We start from the raw sequence: 18,077 nt of genomic DNA, 5'->3' as shown, positions 1-18,077 counted from the left end.
TTCATTACCCTTCAGACCAGTCTGGAGTTGTAGTTGCTGGATTTGTAGCGCCTACATATGCAGGACTGCATGTAGGCGCTTATTTGAGCTGAAAATTGAATGTATGCGCTCATTTTTAAAAATGTAGGCATGGATTTGTAGCGCCTACATATGCAGGACTGCATGTAGGCGCTTGCAAATAGCGCCTACATTTCATTTTTTGAATGTAGGTGTAACCAAATGACGCGTACATGGGTTTTTTAACATGTAGGCGTCATTTTGGATGGTTTCCAGCGCCTACATAATAAATATAGGCGCTTCTTTGTGGGAAACACTCATGTAGGCGTAATTTGGCCAGCGCCTACATGGTTTTCTTGTGGGCTGCAAATAGCAACGGCCTTACTAACAGGTATCTAGTGACAGCCCAGGAAGTTTCATTTCAAATTTGTTTAGAACATATCACTACGCAACAACTGATAAAAACAATTATGCTCTAAATGTGTACCACAGATTCCAGAAGGAAAATATGCGGGGATGAGTCCAAAGCGAAGAATAGGATTTGAGGGGGATTGGCGCAAATTTCACTTTTAGTCAAATAGGACTGACTCAGTAGGCGGACAGATGAGGCTCACTTGTCGTTAGTCTCCACCGCCTGTGGTTTTTGCGCAGTGTTGCCGCCTGCGTTCTTCTTGTAGAAGTTATTTTTCTTCACGAAGGATCCCGACGTTCCCGAGCCTTCAGCTATTTGAGGATCTTTACCGGGCAACGAAGGGGGGACAGGAAGTTGAGTATTATCAAAACGACCCCAACTCCACAAAAACCAGCTGCTTACCATCTGCATGTTGGCCCTGTGACCTAAACCCTTTGTTTTGGGAGTAGGAGCCCTTCTTCCCAAACGATTTCCTGTTGCCTCCCCCTCGCTTACCGCGTTGGGTCAAAGAACCGGCACCGGTAGATTGAGATTTGTCTGGCTTTGCTTGGACTGAAGTGGACGGATCAATAACAGGTTCGCAACCGGTTGCAAAGTTGAAACCAAACTTGGCTTTACCGGGCGTGTATGGGTTATCTGTATAACCAAGGTCATTTTCCCTCTCCGCATCTTGCCTAGCTGTCTCCTCCACCAAGGGTTGTAGGCCATTAGGGACTTTTAACTTGTCTTTCAAGACCGATTTGCCATTGACTTTCTCTTTAACAAGCTTACGACGTCTAAAGATCACGGTTCGAATAGCCAGATGGTATCTGAGAGCGACCATCCAACTATTATGTTTCTTTTTCAAATTAGATACGATTGATTTGTGTTTCTCGACGTAGTCCGCGCAGTGCGTGTGACCGTGGATTTCCCTTGCATAACGTTCCTCAGGATTGCACATCTCGATAAACTCGCCGTAGGATATTTGTCGTTCTTTGGCTTTTTCAGAGGATTTTGACGAAGCTAATTTGGACTTCTTCCTTTCCTCCTCGTCCTGATCGTGCCATTCTTCAATGGACGATTTAACAAGAGCTTTTTGAAGCCTTTGTCCCAACTAGGGGGCAAATCCGGTAAGTCGGCAGAGGTAAAGTCAACAGCTCCGCACTCGAGTTCTGCTGCGCTGATTGCAGAGGAGTCATCCGTGGTAGGTGACTTGGAGGGGGTGGAGTCGGATGAAGAATCATCTGATTTCTTCGCTTTCCTCTTTTTCTTTGTTAGAACCATAAGCCCCATTGGTTCTTAAGCCCACGGGATGAAGCGTAGGCGGTTCTAGCGGTACCGGGGCACAAGGTGACCACACGCAAAGGCATGTGAAAAATTTTGCCCAGGCAAGAAGTTATCTCACGCCCTGCACAGAACATACGCCTATTCACCTTATTCCTCAACTCAGCTCAATCAAACAGTTACTCAACGCTCATCTCTCTCTCTCAGTTTTTGTGAATTAATTGAGTTTCTTTTCTCAGACCAAATCAAGATGTCAATGGCAGACAGGATATCCGCAGTAAACGCAAATCTGAGACAGACAAGAGGTTCTTTGGCATCACTAGGCGTACAACCAGGTCCGGGGTTAGAGGAACAGAAAAGGAGAAAGAAATCTGGAGCAGCGGAGGACAGGATAGCAGAAAGAGATGAAAGCGGAGGAGGAGTGCAATTGAATGAGGAAGGTGGTGAAGGAGCAGGTGATCAGCAAACTGGTTCTGGAGACCAACAAACGGGTCCTATCAATCACCAGACGGGCGGCGGTAATCAACAAGGAAGACCAGAAGAGCAAGGGGATAGGACGGAGTCGGATGACAAATCATGGAGACCAGGTGCGGATAAAGGGAAAGGCCCAGGAGGTGATGAATCAGAGGAGGATGAGCTATCGGAGGGAGGCAGCGCAAGCTTAGGTAAGAAGTCACTTCCATTGACTCACCTTTTTTGAAGTGGCCACCCCCCCGCCCTAGGCAGCACCGTTTAGAACCGGGAAAACAGAGCGATTGTTTGTGCCAAGAAGATGAAGCTACCGTAGCTTAGCCCAACATGGTTGGAGGGATGAACCCTGAGGTGGTCTTCCTAGAACTCGAGCTTACCCAGCTGGAAGAATAGGGCGCTAGAAGGGGGGGCAGCGTCAGGAGCAGACGGCCTAACGATCCCTGTACGAACAAGATGAATAGAACACTGACGCGTGTGTGATGGGTGTTGCAGCCGAAGGAGATCATTTGTTAATGACTCAGGCCCAAATAGACGAGTTGTATACCTCAGGAGACCCTGACAACGCGAACAAAGCAGCAGCGCTCTTAGCATGCTTCATGGACAGCTTGGTGGAGAAAACACAACGGTCAGCCTCAAGACAACTCACCAGCCAACCACCCAAACGTCGCCAGCAACACCAACGTGAGAATACGGGGATGCGACGAAGGAGTCCGAGTCCATACAATCTCATTCAGGAGAACTTGACGGAGTTGTCAGCCGAGCCAGAAGACACGGGTCGCTATCAAGCGGGGAAGCGCCTTAGACCACCATCCCCAATAGGTGAAGGAGCTGATGACAGAAAGAAGAGAGACCAGAAGGGTCAGTCAAACAAATCAGAAGCAGAACTGGTGGAGGCCTTGCTACTATCAGGCAAAGGAAGGATGGTTCTAGCGAACGGGGATGTTGTCGAGAACGGAAGGATCATAGTCCTAGATGATTCGAAGGAGATGGAAAAATCCCTACCACACCTCTCACCAGTCCTCTTAGTCTATTTGCAGACATTCAAAGCGTATATCCCGTTGTCGGTATTTGACCAAGCCTTTTTGGTCGAAGATGGAAACGCCTGGCAAACGAGGAAAGCCCCCTTGGCTGAGAAAATTATGGAGAATGGTGCAACGGTGAAGGTTTACGGAAACGAACCGCCAATGGAAGAGTTGACGATGCAGTATGAGCAGTGGTTAGATGCGATGACACTCTTCATCAAGTACGTCAGGCAAGAGGGGTGGGAGACTCAAGCAGAGCGGTTCAAAGGTCATACAGTAGTTAAAGTCTACTCTGTGCTACACCTGACTACGGGCGGCCCCGGGGCTGGCCCCGGGCCCAATTGTCAGGCATTTCTGATTTTTATTTTTTTTGGCATGGATTCAAAAAAACCCATGTACAAGGGTCAAGTAGTGGTTGGAAACTTTCTATACCCGCTATACGTGATGTGACTTTGTTACATTGTTTCCTGCTCTTTTTCTTGTCATTTCCTTAAAAATTCTTCTTGATCCTTTTGTTTACTTTATTTTTTTTCTCTACTTGTTTTTGTCTTGGCTTTTGTTAGAATGACCTTGTGAATGAGTGTGAACTTTCAAAATGAGGTTCATGATTGTGTAGGAATTCTTGAAAGTGAACAATAGCCCAAATATACATCATTGGAGGTTGAGAGATTAAAAGTGAGGGCAAACCAATATGGTTTGAGAACATGGTTGGGTTAATGAAGATTAACAAAGAAAGGATGTTATACACTACCATCAGAGTATCAAAAAGCTTCTCAAGGCAACTTGTGATACATATGCAAAGCTTGCATCACACCTGGGTCAAACACTTCTCCCTACAATCTACCCTGCTGGTAAGCCCGTTGGGTCTACCACAGGACCACTGACACATAGCTGGCCCCGGTCTGTGTAAGTCCGCATTGTCACGGACACTTAAGACTATAAGTACCTAGCTTGAGACCTTAAGTACTTGACTTAAGACCTTAAGTACTTGACTTAAGATTGTAAGTACTTGGCTTAAGACCGTAAGTACTTGGCTCAAGAACTTAAGTACTTGGCTTAGGACCTTATGTACCTAACCCAAGGGGCTTAAGTGCCTAGCTTATGCTTGGGCCCAAATGTTGACCATCTAGTGAAAAAAAAAATTATCAATGCCTCAGATGGTCCCAAGGAGATATAGATAGATTACACTTACTCTCCTTAATGTACTTGTCTAGTTATCAACTTAAAAGGTAGTCATTGAGGTAGTCATTTTTGATCTCAAAAACAAGATTTCATTTGGCTGGTTGGAAAGTAGTACAAAGTAGACGTTAACTACTGTAAGGTGGTAGTCATGGAGCTGAGGGAGAAAGTCGGCTGGATGGTGGCGTTGAGGTATTGTGTACGAGTTAGGCAGGGTTTGATGAGGATGACGGTAGATAAGAAGATCTACAACATTACGAAAGTTCAGTTGGTAATCTTGGAGGAGGTGAAGCAAACCTGTGAGAACAACAACGAGCGAGCATACCGGACCAATCCGTATGCACCAGGCGGACCAAAAGCTGACTACAACCCCGAAACGGGACTGCCGAGAACGGACCAAGCATTGAAGAGGGGTAGCACCTCCTACGAAAAAGTGGCCTCCTCATCTTACTCGAGATCTTCAGCTTACGAGAACGCCAAGAAGACAACAGAAGGGTGGCTGCCGGACGATGAGTACCGCGAGAAAAAGGCAGCAGAACGGCGGAACAGGTCAAAACGCGACTACGATAGGAACAATCGAAGGGGTAGACGAAGCCCAGAACGGTTGAATGATAGACGTGATGATTGGAAAGAGCGCCAAGCTAGTCCTAATAGAGGAAACAATCATGGTTATGAGACCAAGCGTAGCAACCACTACGGTAAAAGAAGCTAGGGAGTTTTTACCAACGAGGACATGAAATGAATGCTACGTGTCGATGAGTCTGTCACCAACCCCCAAAAGAAATAGCCCCTTGCTGTTTTTTCTTCCAAGCCGTGAGAGAGTTTGAGTGCCTGATGAGAGTCCGTTTTTCTGAAATTGCCCACAGCCTTGCTGAGATGCCTAGGTTGGAAGTAAGGAACAACATAAGCCCACTGAGCCTACAAATATCCGCCCAGCAGCATAGCACAAGGAAATCAAATTCACCTCAAAGGAGGTGGCCTTCCAAAAGCGGTTGTGGGATGAACCTGGAAGTGTGGAAAAGAGAGCTTAGAGGCGCTGGAATTTTAGAGGAAAATCGAGACATACTTAGGAGGCTGAGAGAAGGTTTCCACCAGGGTATACCTGAAGAGCGAATAGGAAACCTACAATACTACTGCCCGCCGAACCACTCTTCAGCCTTGGAAGCAAGGAAGGAAATCGAAGAGAACTTCAAAAAAGAGCTGGAGGCAGGGTGAATGTACAGACCGTTTCCTAAAGAGGAGGTGTACAATAGACTGGAATTTTTTAGGACAAGCCCGCTAGGTGCAGTGATAAACGGGGATGGAACTCTGCGGCCAATCAACGACCTGTCGTTTCCTAAGAATGATTCAAAGATAAAATCAGTAAACGCTAAAGTGGACAAGGAGGAATTCACAACTTCCTGGGACAATTTAGACAGAGTGGCGGTGTTTCTATTGGAGGTAGACGGACCAGTCCTTTTAGGAATATATGACTGGGCTCACACGTATAGACAAATTCCAACATTGATGAGCCAGTGGCCTTTCTTGATGCTCTTGGACTTTGAGGGCGGAATCCTCCTTGACACAAGGATAACGTTCGGGGGAGTTGCGGGCTGTGGAACCTTTGGGCAAGTGGCAGACGTGTGGAAACAAGTGATGCAGTCGAGGTTCGGATTCCTAAGGGCGTTCAGGTGGGTAGACGACACCCTGTTTGTGAAAAGAGCAGATGGATCAAACAACACCAAGATGACCGATGTGGTGAAGCTCAGCGAAGAAATGGGAGTGGTATCCAACACGAAGAAGTGGAAGGAATTTGACTATGAACAAAAATATTTGGGTATGATTTGGAATGGAATGGAAAAGACAGTACGCTTACCTCAAGACAAGATCGTAAAACAGCTCAGCCAAATACGGGAATTCCGGTCAGAAGGCAGTGTGAACTATAGAGCGGCAGAAAAGATGGTGGGTAGGATATACCACTTAACTTCAATCTACCCACAACTCAGATGCCATTGCATGGCACTATACCACTGGATGGCAGAGTGGAAGAATAGGTTAGCAAAACGCAACATACCAGAGGAGATCCTAGAAGACCTAGAGAGATGGACTAGAACTCTTACTTTGGCAGAACCGCGGCGACTGATACCAAGGAAAGGAGTAGTGAACATCAGTTGGGTAGGAGATGCCTCGACGTCGTATGGGATAGGGGTGATTGTTGGAAAGAAGTGGGCAAGATTCAGGTTGAGGTCAGGCTGGAACGAGAGATTAGAAGACGGCTCCAGAAGAGAAATAGCCTGGGCCGAAACAGCCGCAGTTAGACTAGGGCTGATGATGGTAGTTGACCTGATGGAAACCAACGGACGGGATTTCTTAGTCTTAACAGACAACGTTGTAACGGAAGGTGCCATTCGTAACGGGAAATCAAAAAATCAGTGGGTCAATAGGGAATGGATAATGATCCAAGACGAGTTGTTGAGGTTGAACTGTTGTGTTACACAGAGAAGGGTAGTGTCAAGCAACAATGCGGCCGACCGGCTTTCAAGAGGCCTAGATTGCTCGAAACACGTGAGAGACATGGTACACGTACGAGTTCCAAGAGACCTACGAGATTTGATAAGCCAAGAATGAGAGCCACCCCACCAGAAATTCATCAAAGCAAGCGTTAGGGATGGAAAGCCGGCCTTGAAATCAACAAGGAAGGAACTTACCATGTCATTTCAAAAATGCGAAGAATACAACGAACTCAATTGCAGGTCAACATGCAGCGCTGAGCGGCTGGGCAGAAGGGACGTTGAAGGGGTATTCCAGTGGGATGGCGAAGTTTATCGAGTTTAAGGAGAAGACGGCCAGAGGTTTTGATGAAGATGCTATAATAGAAGATGAAGATGTCTACGCATTCATAGTTTGGGCGGGAGAATCAAAGGTGGAAGTGGAAAACGGTCCAAAGAGGGTGGTGACATTGACGACGATCAAAAAGTATTTAGATGGGATCTGTGCGTGGCACATGGTCAAGCACACTTCGAGACCAACAGCGGATAAAGAAGTGGTGTCGTTAATGTTAACGGCAACAAAACGGAACAAAGAGGAAAAAGCTTTACTAACGAATAAAAAGCCAATCATGATCAGCCAGCTCTTCGAGTTCTTCAAACACGCACAAGGTAAGACACCAGAATTAGAGTTAGCAGCCTCGGTGTCAGTGATAGCGTTCTGGGGTATGGCACGCCTGGGAGAACTCCTCAGGGTGAAAGTTGCAGACGGTGCGCTGTTGAGGAGGCACGTTGAATTTGGCGAGAGGGAAGGAACAAGGTTTGCAAGATTACATTTGAGGAGGGCGAAGACGGCGAGAGGCGGAGAAATTCAAGTTATTCACCTACAACAACAATTCAATGTGTTAGATCCTGTAGCGGCGTTAGAACGAGTACTCAAGGCAGACCAAGGGGTGGACAGAGATGACTTACTGTTCTCATGGACAAATGGATCAAACAGAAAAACATTGTTGAAACCAAGGTTTGTAAGACTTTTAGAAGAAGTGTGGGGGAAAGCGAGTTTAGGAACTTGGTCCGGTCATTCCTTTAGGGTAGGGGGAGCGTCGGTACGGTATAACCTAGGAACGCCAATGAAGAGGATAGCAAATCAAGGAAGATGGAAGTCCTTAACGTACTTGAGATACCTTAAATCTTACACAGAAGAAGAGATCACAGAGACAAGAAGATTCTTGAAGGCGCTAGATGAACGTAGACCAGTAAATAGAGAAGAGTGAAAGACGCAGTGCGGTGTAAATGAAGTTCTCGTCCTCGAAATGAAATCAATCGTGATCCTGAGTGCGCCGATTACGCAGACAAGGGATGAGCGTGAGTTGGATATACAGTTGAGCGCTGATCATGCGAGTGAATGAGCAGGTGGCGTCATTCAAGCGCAAACCTTAATTACAGGGCACCCATAGGGGTCTCGTTGTTTGGGGTGAGCCTGGGTGGCTAGGCGCCGAGCCCGGCTGCCAAGTTTAGGGGACCCGAGGCTTTGACCGAACGACAAGATGGTGTGCTCCTTCAGGGGGGTGGGTGGGACTGTTGGTGCGAGGCCGACTCGAGGAGATTGGTTCAAGAGAACCAACTCGAGGCATGGCTTTGCCACTTGCCCAAACCCGGTCCTTCTGTCTATTGAAGCAAGAAGGGTCAATGGGGGGAGCTCCATAAGATAGAGTACCTGAAAGGTCCGGGTTATCACCAGATCTGAGGAAGGAGACCACTCCTCAGAGTTCTACCGTGGATATCCCTCCTCCGTGGCTGATTGAGGAGTGGGTAGATCTGGAGTGTTTCTTCGGCTTCTTCCGTGGCTCTTCAGCATCCGAGGAATCCGAAGAAGATGGAGGACCCTCGCTGTCTTCCAATGACTTGCGTTTGGACTTGGAGTCCAAGGGTGTGTGTTCCACCACCTGAGCAGAGATTTGTGGCGCCTTGTTCAAGGACTCTGTCACTAGACCCTCATTGGATTTGTTCGAAGTCGCCTGAGCGACTGCTGGTGGAGGGGGACCCGGAATATCCAGATGTACTGTGCATTTCAGTACAGCCTCCACCTTAGCCAGAGCTACGCTAACTTCTTCGGCAGTGCCAAATTCTACCGTGTGGTTCAACTCATCCATGATTGACACACCCTGTTGGGGTGTACCATTGTTCACTTCCGAGGAGGGAACTATTGACAAAAATGCGAACCCGAAGGCAGAACCAGGAACTAAGTCAGTACAGAACTGAACATATTGAATTTCTGGTTCATGAAAAGATAGATGTTGGTGCTGATAGCAGCCCCCCTTACGGGTGTCCTTTCCTAGAGATCGGAATCCGACTCTTTGAGGTGCGCGCGTATATCGCGACCTGAAAAGACCAGTCTTAGACCACATCTCATCTATATATATGAGTTATGTGTTGTCTAAACAGACTCTCAACAAAGAAGGCGCCATAGGCAGCACTTCCTGTGGTCCATACAAAATGAGAGCGCTACTTGCTGCATCTCTGAAGGGAACCCGGGGGAAACCTAATACCGGTGCTGTAGGCAGCCAGAGGCCAGAAGAACGAAGTCTGGAGGCCAAGAAAGAATTCGGGAATAAGATCAACTAACCCTTGATTCGGCTATTCTTTTTGAAGCTAGGAGCTAGTGAGCCATCTTGCAACGCTCTCTTCTTCCTTTTCTTCAAGGCTGAATTGAAATCTCCAGAGACATCTTCCACTTCCGAGGACTCGTTGTCCCCTTCTTCACCATTGGTGATCCCCGATCCTTCTCCCGTACCCGGCTGTTCGATGGGGTCGCCATTGTTATCCGCATTAGTGGTTCCACCAGTTGACATGCCGTCGGGTAGCTGATTAATCGACGAGCTTCCCAGGAATTGGAAGGAATGCGGAGCACGGGAGCCTGCTCGTTTCGCCCTATCCTCAGCTTGGATTCTTTCTTTTTCTGCTTGCATCCTCTTCTTTTCCTCAGCTTCTAGATGCATCTTTAGATACACCAATAAAGGTACGCTTTGGTGGAAGCGTCCACAATGTGTGAAACTGACACGTGAAATACTTATTTACATGTCACCCGCGGGGAGGAGGTCGAGTAAGGAAATACACAACCCTTTTCCTATTTCGACTCACTCATCCCGCTCAGTAGTTTCGTACACAAGTTTGTGGTATCTAATAACTCAGTCTCCTTTTCGATCTCTCTTTAAAGTTCACTTTAAAAACTTTTTCGTAAACATTTCAAACGTATCAAATCAAAGTTTCGAATAAAAAGGAGATATCACAAGAATCGAAAAAAGACAAGAAGTTTTATAGAACATCAAGAAATAACAAAAGAAGAAGAATGTCATTTCAAAATGAGATAATTCAAACAGAAGCAAACTTACATCAAAGATTGACGAGAGCAGCAGCAGCAACTACGGGAATAAGACCAGGAAATCGACTGGTAACTCCAAAACGAGGAGCTAATGCGGCTAGACGCCGAAACGTTGGAAGTCGTGCGTCAATAAGGACACCTTCGAACAATGGAAGTTTAACTGGAAGAAGACCTAGCGGACTTAGAAGAGCGAGAGAGGAGCAAAGGAGAAGAGAGAGAGAGGAATTAGCTAATCAAGGAAGTCAAGGAAGACACGATCAGAACTTAGGAGAAGATGAAGAGTGGGGTGGAATTGAGGGAGTAGAGGAAGAAGAGGAGGGAGGAAGCGAGGGTAGCGAGATACAAGATCAAAACTTACTAGGTGAGCAACACTTATATGATCAGTCTATTAGTCCAGTCATCACCTTCCTTTTCAGGCTCCATCATCACCTCTCTTTTCAAAATCCTTTTTTCATTTCGTCTCATTTATCCCACTACCGAGAAACGTCGTCGAAAAACTGCTTAATTAAGTCGATAAAGAGACTAGTGCATAGGTGGTGTGGTGTACAACACAAAGCATCCTCATTAGCATTAGTCAGTGAAGATGTATAACAGTAAATAAGTAACGCCATAAGGCAGAAAAGTGAAGGGTGTAAAGAGAAATTATGTTTTGTTGTTGTTTTTGTTTTTCTGTCTTCATCCAGTTCCAAGCTAAAGTACGGAAAACTCGGTATAAGGAGAAACATAGCCTGGCCTGGCTCAGAATAGGTGCCCAGCCAGGCCCGGCTTACAGTAGGTGTCCAAAAAAGCCTGGCACGGCTCATAATAGTAGCCCAGCCTGACCCGGCTAACAATAGGCGTTCAAAGGGATATATCCCACACGATCATGGAAGAGAAATACCCCGCCTTTAGTATCTCAACGAGGAAAAGGAAATGGATACTGATTCAATAGAAACGCACCTCTGGTTTGGAAATATCTTAGAGTCGAGAAGAACCACGATAGGCGCATTGATCCAAGAAGCGTACGGTCGAGGCGACGATGTGACGGCAACAGCTTTGTTGAGCCTATTAGACACAGAACCAAATCAGCCAAAGAAGGACACGAATTACGTGTTAGACGAGGAGGAAACAAACTCAAAAGCCTCAGGAGAGACGTCGGTAGCCTTCGTAAGAGAAGTAATCCCACTCCCAAAGGCAAAAGCGGCAGAGAACCTCGTACTACCTTTACCGCCACAACAAGCTACCGCCCAAACAGCTCAACCCGGCCTGACGGACGACACAGCAACCGATAGGTCAACTTGGTTTGAGGGAGCTTCATCGAAAGAGGAATCAGACAAGGCTTACGCGATAATGACCTCAAAGAAAGGAACCTTGGAAATGGAGAATGGAGACATTGTTCATAATGGTCGAATTCTGAAAGGCGGAGACCCTCAGATGAAAGAGTCGTTGGCACCTCTTTCCCCAGGATTGACGATTATTCTAAAAGGACTCACTTCTTATATTCAGTTAACTGTATTCGATGAAGAATGGCTCATAAAAGATCAAAAGGCATGGTCGACAAGAACTACAAAGTCCAATAAGAAAGAGTCAGGAGAGGCGAGAATATACGGAGGAGAAGCACCTGTCGAAGAACTTACAATTGATTTCGAGGTATGGAACGACTGCATGGAACTCTTTTGCGGTCATCTAGTGGCATGCGGATGGAAGCCAATTGCGGAAAAATTCAAAGCACATGTCGCGGTGGTCAAGAAATTACGGAAAGATTTCGGTTGGATGGTAGCGCTAAGGTATTGTCAATTGGTAAGACAAGGGGTAATGCGAGAGACTGTCGACAAATCTATAGGAAATTATGCCGAGCTTCAAGAAACATTGTTAGTAGAAGCAAAGACAGTCGCTGAAAGCTTTAACAAGCGTCATTATAAGACGAACCCGTACGCACCCGGAAGGCCTAAGGCAAACATCTGCCCTTTGACAAACAGACCAAAAACAAACGCAACAAACAATACCTCGACAGTAACCTCTTCAGAAAATTGCTACGCTTCCACGAGCTCATACAGAGGGAATGGAAAAGGAGGTAAAGGAGGAGGTGGTTATAAAGGAAGGTACGACGATGGAAGAAGTCGTAATCATTGGAGGAAGGAAGATCGTTATGGCTCGGACAGGTATGCTAGTCATAGAGACAAAAGCAGAAGCCCTGATCGTCGTGACAAAAATGGAAATCCCGTGAAGGGAAGGAAAGCGTGAGCCAATAAGTCCAAGTGGCGGAATGTTGTGCTGAAATACCTGCAATGAATCCCATGAAACAAGCCCCAAAACAGAGAGAAGTTCAGAACTAACATGCTTGACTGGTTTTGATTTGCCAAAAAGGGAAAGTTCCCCTTTACATGAGTATTATGATCATCCCATGTTAGAAGCCACATTTAGAATGCCCTCACCCTTTATCAAACCTACAGACCCTGAAACCCTGTCATGCCTCGATCCAAATCAGAACTCGCTGTACGTCGAGCCAGATAAGAAAGGCTCACACGAGCGAAGTAATCTAAAGAGAGATGATGTGTCAGCACCACGAGGAAGAGTTTGGCCGACCAGACCTTCTTGCAAGATGAACATACCAATGTGGAAAGAACAATTGTGGAAGTATAGAATCAAACACAAATACAAACATATCATCCGAGGTTTTGAGTTAGGCTTTGACCAGGGGATACGAAACGCAAAAGTGAGAGGAATGAAATACTTCTGCCCGGAAAATCATAAGTCAGCTTTCATGGCAAAAGAGAAGATTGAAGAGAATTTCAGACAAGAAGTAGAGAAGGGGCGGATATTCGGTCCGTGGACCAAGGAAGAAGCTTACGAAAAAGTTGGCTTTTTCAGGACAAACCCTCTAGGCGCCGTAGTAAACGGCGATGGATCCTTTAGACCAATCAGCAATTTATCTTATCCAAAGAACGATCCTGAAATTGAATCGGTGAACTTTTGGGTGGATAAAGACGATTTTGAGACAACGTGGGATGACTTTAGAACAGTGGCTTGGTTTTTCACGACTCATAATGGAAAGGTAGTGCTCGGTGTGTTTGATTGGGCCAAAGCCTATCGACAGATACCGGTAGCGATGGACCAGTGGTGGTTCTTAATGGTACTTGACTTCAATAATCGTGTTTATGTGGACACTCGAGTTCAGTTTGGTGGCGTAGGGGGTTGCGGTACTTTCAGACAAGCGGCTGAAGCTTGGAAAGAGATAATCATGATCAGGTTCAATCTACTTCAAGGATTTAGGTGGGTAGACGATACCTTGTTCGTCAAACCAGCGGACGGATCGAATCCAACGACAATGCGACAAATAGCCGCCGCAAGTGAAGAATTAGGAGTAGAGACCAATGAGAAAAAATGGCGTGAATTTGATTCAGAGCAGAAATATCTCGGTTTTGTATGGAACGGAGAAAATAGGACGGTCAGACTTCCAGAGGAGAAAATTGAACTACGGATGGATCAAATACGAGAATACGCACAACAAGAAAAGCAGTCATTTAAAAACACAGAGGTATTAGTGGGCCGGCTGAATCACATCACCTTTGTCTTTCCGCAAATGAGGGTTTACACATCAGCCATATATAGAATGATGAAAAATTGGGGAAATAAATTTGCCTTGAGACACTTACCAGAGGAGGTCAGAGAAGACCCAAAGATATGGTTATGTACCTTGAGAAAGGCAGATCCGCTGCGGGTAATTCCAAAACCGGAGGTAAGGAACGTTGGATGGGTGGGTGATGCATCAACATCCTATGGAATAGGCGTAATAATTGGGAAAAGATGGACTCAGTTCAAATTAAAAGAAGGGTGGAGAGAAAAAGACAGAAACGGGGACAAACGCAGAATTGCTTGGGCCGAAACGGTAGCCATCCGACTTGGGTTACTAACGATAGAACAATTAGAACAAGTCAAAGGAAGAAATTACCTAGTATTGACAGACAACACGGTAACGGAAAATGTGATTATCAACGGAAAATCAAAAGACTCATTAGTTAACGCAGAATGGAAGAATATCCAAGAAAGGTTACTGACAAAACAGTATGCCATAACGGCAAAACGAGTAGTTTCGGCAGATAATGCTGCAGACGCTCTCTCAAGAGGAAAGATATCTAGAAAGAAGAAGCAAGATAAAATGTGGATAGACCTACCTGCAGATTTGCGGGTGTTCCTAGAGCAAACGTAATGATAATGAACTTTGGTCGCCTTTTTTCCAAGTCTGAGCCCAAAAAAGGGGAAAAGATACGATTGAGTTGCCCTACTTACCGCGTGAGAACCCTGAGATATTCATAAGAAGATGATTGAGCCTTGAGGAGCCCATAAGAAGCGCATATGAGATGTAAAGGAAATGACGGAAGGCGGATTGGAAGGAAGTCCGAACCGTCGCGTGAGTTTCAATTCAGAGGGTGAGCAGCGGAAACTGTTTGCCAATTCTCAAAGCAAACGTTCCAGACCATTAGCACCATCCCAATCTATGCCTCGCGAAAAAACGAATAATCGCAAAGCAACGAGATCACCATATGACGTACCAGGTCATTTCGGGAAAGCGGCTTGAAAGTCAACGCATCCTGGGGCGCATCTAGCGGTTGGAAGCTGGGCAAGAACAACTCTATCGGGTTATTCATCCGGTTTGTCGAAGTACATAGCTTACATTGAATCGACAGGGAAAGAGTTCGACGAAAAACAACCTATAGGAAAGAAAGATATATATGGTTTTATAACATGGGCAGGTAGAACAAAGGTCGACATACCTAATCCACCTAAGAAACCGATTACGGCGAAGACCATCGATAAATACCTCGATGGGATCAACGCCTGGCATATCGTCAAGCATCTCCGCGCAATTCAAGTCGACAGAAATATAATAAAGATGTTGTTACGCGCTACTAAACGAGAGGAAGAAGGAGTTGTGCTGGAATCAAGCAAGAAACCAGTAAAAGTTCAGCAACTGTACCGCCTATTAGTCGAATCATATGGAAAGTCGGACTTACAAGACCTAGCAGTGAACATCGGCTTAATCGCCTTCTGGGGTATGATAAGGTTGGGTGAAATCTTTAGAACAACGAAATTAGAAGGAGCGTTGCTTAATCATCATGTAGAGTTCGGGGTGTCAGAGAAAGGGAGGTGGGCAAGATTACACTTAAGAAAGGGGAAGACGGCAGGTCCGAACGAGATTCAAGTTATTCACCTTCAATCCCAACCGTCGATCCTGGACCCGGTGAAAGCTCTGGATCGAATCATACGCATGAATCCAGAGAAGGGCAGAGAAGCGTTCTTGTTTCAAACAAAGGATGGTATTTTGACGAAAAATTCCTTTATAAAAGGAGTAGAGAAGGTTTGGGGCAAGGCTTCGTTAGAGAAATGGTCCGGCCATTCGTTTCGGGTTGGAGGTGCGTCCCTAAGAGTGAACTTAGGGACTTCAGAAAAGACAATTAAAAAAGTTGGAAGATGGAAATCTGAATCCTTCAGACGTTACGTTAAAGAATTCTCAGACGAAGAAACGAGAATGACAAAGTTGTTTTTAGACGCTATAAGGTTGACAGATTAAACTTTGGAGATGGGGAAGGAATGAATGGGTGATCATGCAGGTTTACAATTAAAGTTTTGCCATTCCATGACCCACGTGCTCATACAGAACACGGATCCTCAAAGATCAAAGAGTACAAGTTAAGCCGGCAAATATCCCGTCATGCCGTTTGGGGGGTTGTCCGCTTGGCCAAGGACGGCATGGTCGTACCATCCCAACCTCGGTTCAGGGGACTCGGACAACCACCCCCCAGAGGAAGAGGAGGTGTGAGTGCTCAAGCTAACAGCAAACGTTGGTTCGGACAAACCAACGTTGGTTGAAATAAACCAAAAAGTTGGTTTCGTGCAACCAAAGATTTGGTTCACGAAAACCAAATTCGAGCTTGGGTAGCGCACTTTCCCAAATAACCCTTACCTCACCACGTGGCAAGGTAAGGGTAAGGATGGTGATAATATAACAACTCAATTTATGAGTAAGTTGATATTTACCATAATGATAATAATATTACTATGTTACGTAGAGTGATCTAAAAGAGTGGATTAGATACACCAATAAAGGTACGCTTTGGTGGAAGTGTCCACGATGTGTGAAACTGACACGTGAAATACTTATTTACATGTCACCCGCGGGGAGGAGGTCGAGTAAGGAAATACACAACCCTTTTCCTATTTCGACTCACTCATCCCGCTCAGTAGTTTCGTACACAAGTTTGTGGTATCTAATAACTCAGTCTCCTTTTTGATCTCTCTTTAAAGTTCACTTTAAAAACTTTTTCCATCCCACCCACCCTACAATGGGATAACCATCCTTTTGATCAGGGTGCTGCTCAAGCTAACAGCAAACGTTGGTTCGGACAAACCAACGTTGGTTGAAATAAACCAAAAAGTTGGTTTCGTGCAACCAAAGATTTGGTTCACGAAAACCAAATTCGAGTTTGGGTAGCGCACTTTCCCAAATAACCCTTACCTCACCACGTGGCAAGGTAAGGGTAAGGATGGTGATAATATAACAACTCAATTTATGAGTAAGTTGATATTTACCATAATGATAATAATATTACTATGTTACGTAGAGTGATCTAAAAGAGTGGAGATGCAATTTATTCTTAGCTGCTACGAGTTTTTCTTTTTGAGTTGACTCCATGATATCAAAGAAATGATGACAAGGAATATCTATAGAAGGATATATAAAGATTCTGAATAGAGAGAGAAGATGTTCGAAATTTTTCTAAGAGCTAGAAGAGTAGAAAAAGGCACAAAAAAGATAAGAAGGTGCTGATGAGGGGGCAGAAGTGAGAGAAGAAGCTGAAGTGGAAGAGGAAGTGAAAAATTTTCTCTTCTGTTTCAGAATAATTCTTCCCATGTTACGGGCCCCGTCTACTGGGACCGTGAGTTGCCCCGCACCTGTTTATCCCGCCCCCTACGTTTACGTAATGGACTCTAGGCCTACCGTCGCAGGCTTAGGGTAAACTAGCAATCTTTGGATCGAGCGGATGTTGAGTTTTCCTTGTACCCTTGAGGTACAACAGTGTCATCTTAATTTTACCTTCACGTTTTGGTGTCGGTACAGTCTTTGAAGGTTTTGGTTGGAGAACAGCTTTTTTGATTGGAGGATTTGGCCAGTTTGTCCAATTCTTTGTAGTTCAGATGTGTACAAGTTCCTCAGCTTGGCAAGAGCTAAAATCAGTAGAGTTGGAGCTTGACAATTGTTGAACAGGTCCGGGAAAAGATAAAGCTGCTGGCAAGGTCACAACGTTTGACATGAATAGGTGGGCTGGAAGTTCATTTGGGTTGGCTGTGTTAGGAATCAGCGGCTGGACAGATTGTTTGGGTGCTTGAAGACTTGAAGAAGCAACAACTTTCAAGGTATTCAAAGATAAAGCTAAAGGTGTCCTTGAACATGCGCTACAATGTATACCTTCAAGATATTTATAAACTACTCCACATAAGTGACAGTATGGAAATTCACAGTTGGTTCCGTTATGAGCTTTGCGCCATTGACAACAACCACAGTTTGGATCTGTCTTAGGTCTCAGTGGGAAGTCGTGTCCACAGTCAGGACATGGTGGTTGGCTGTCCATCGAGGAAAAGGTATTCATTTGAGAGGATGGCTTGTGTCTGAGAATTCCCTTGGATGAGAGTTTGCTCAAGAAGGAAGAGTTTGGGGGTTTAAGAGACGCCTAGGTTCCGGGGACAACACCGCAAGCGCTACGCAACGCAATGGATTTCAACCTATTTCCATTGCGTTGCGCAGTCAGCGCATTATCACGCTACGCAACCACTCCGCAATGGGGTGTTTTTTTTCTAACTTGCCGTTGCGGAGCGGTTGGGCAAATATTGCGGAAAATGCGCAATAT

General features: G+C 45.6%; 3 protein-coding genes across 3 annotated transcripts; 2 read left to right on the top strand and 1 right to left on the bottom strand.

Annotated features, from left to right (window-relative positions):
• Positions 1–1,922: 1,922 nt before the first annotated feature.
• MELLADRAFT_113272 (uncharacterized protein) lies at positions 1,923–5,056 on the top strand (the record flags this gene model as incomplete). Its single annotated transcript, XM_007417899.1, has 3 exons — positions 1,923–2,337; positions 2,636–2,962; positions 4,809–5,056. 3 exons carry the CDS (start codon positions 1,923–1,925, stop codon positions 5,054–5,056), a joined length of 990 nt encoding a protein of 329 aa, XP_007417961.1.
• A 3,516-nt stretch (positions 5,057–8,572) lies between these two features.
• MELLADRAFT_69077 (uncharacterized protein) lies at positions 8,573–9,661 on the bottom strand (the record flags this gene model as incomplete). The annotated part of the gene is made up of 2 exons (XM_007417859.1): positions 8,573–9,222; positions 9,436–9,661. The coding sequence occupies 2 exons, from the start codon at positions 9,659–9,661 to the stop codon at positions 8,573–8,575; spliced, it is 876 nt and encodes a 291-aa protein (XP_007417921.1).
• Positions 9,662–11,103: 1,442 nt separating this feature from the next.
• Positions 11,104–12,414, top strand: MELLADRAFT_95438 (uncharacterized protein; the record flags this gene model as incomplete). The annotated part of the gene is made up of 1 exon (XM_007417886.1): positions 11,104–12,414. The coding sequence occupies one exon, from the start codon at positions 11,104–11,106 to the stop codon at positions 12,412–12,414; it is 1,311 nt and encodes a 436-aa protein (XP_007417948.1).
• Between the last annotated feature and the right edge of the window lie 5,663 nt (positions 12,415–18,077).

The sequence above is a fragment of the Melampsora larici-populina genome (genome assembly GCF_000204055.1).
Source record: "Melampsora larici-populina 98AG31 unplaced genomic scaffold MELLAscaffold_80, whole genome shotgun sequence".
Lineage (NCBI taxonomy): Eukaryota > Fungi > Basidiomycota > Pucciniomycetes > Pucciniales > Melampsoraceae > Melampsora > Melampsora laricis-populina.
This window is presented reverse-complemented; position numbering and strand designations above follow the sequence as displayed.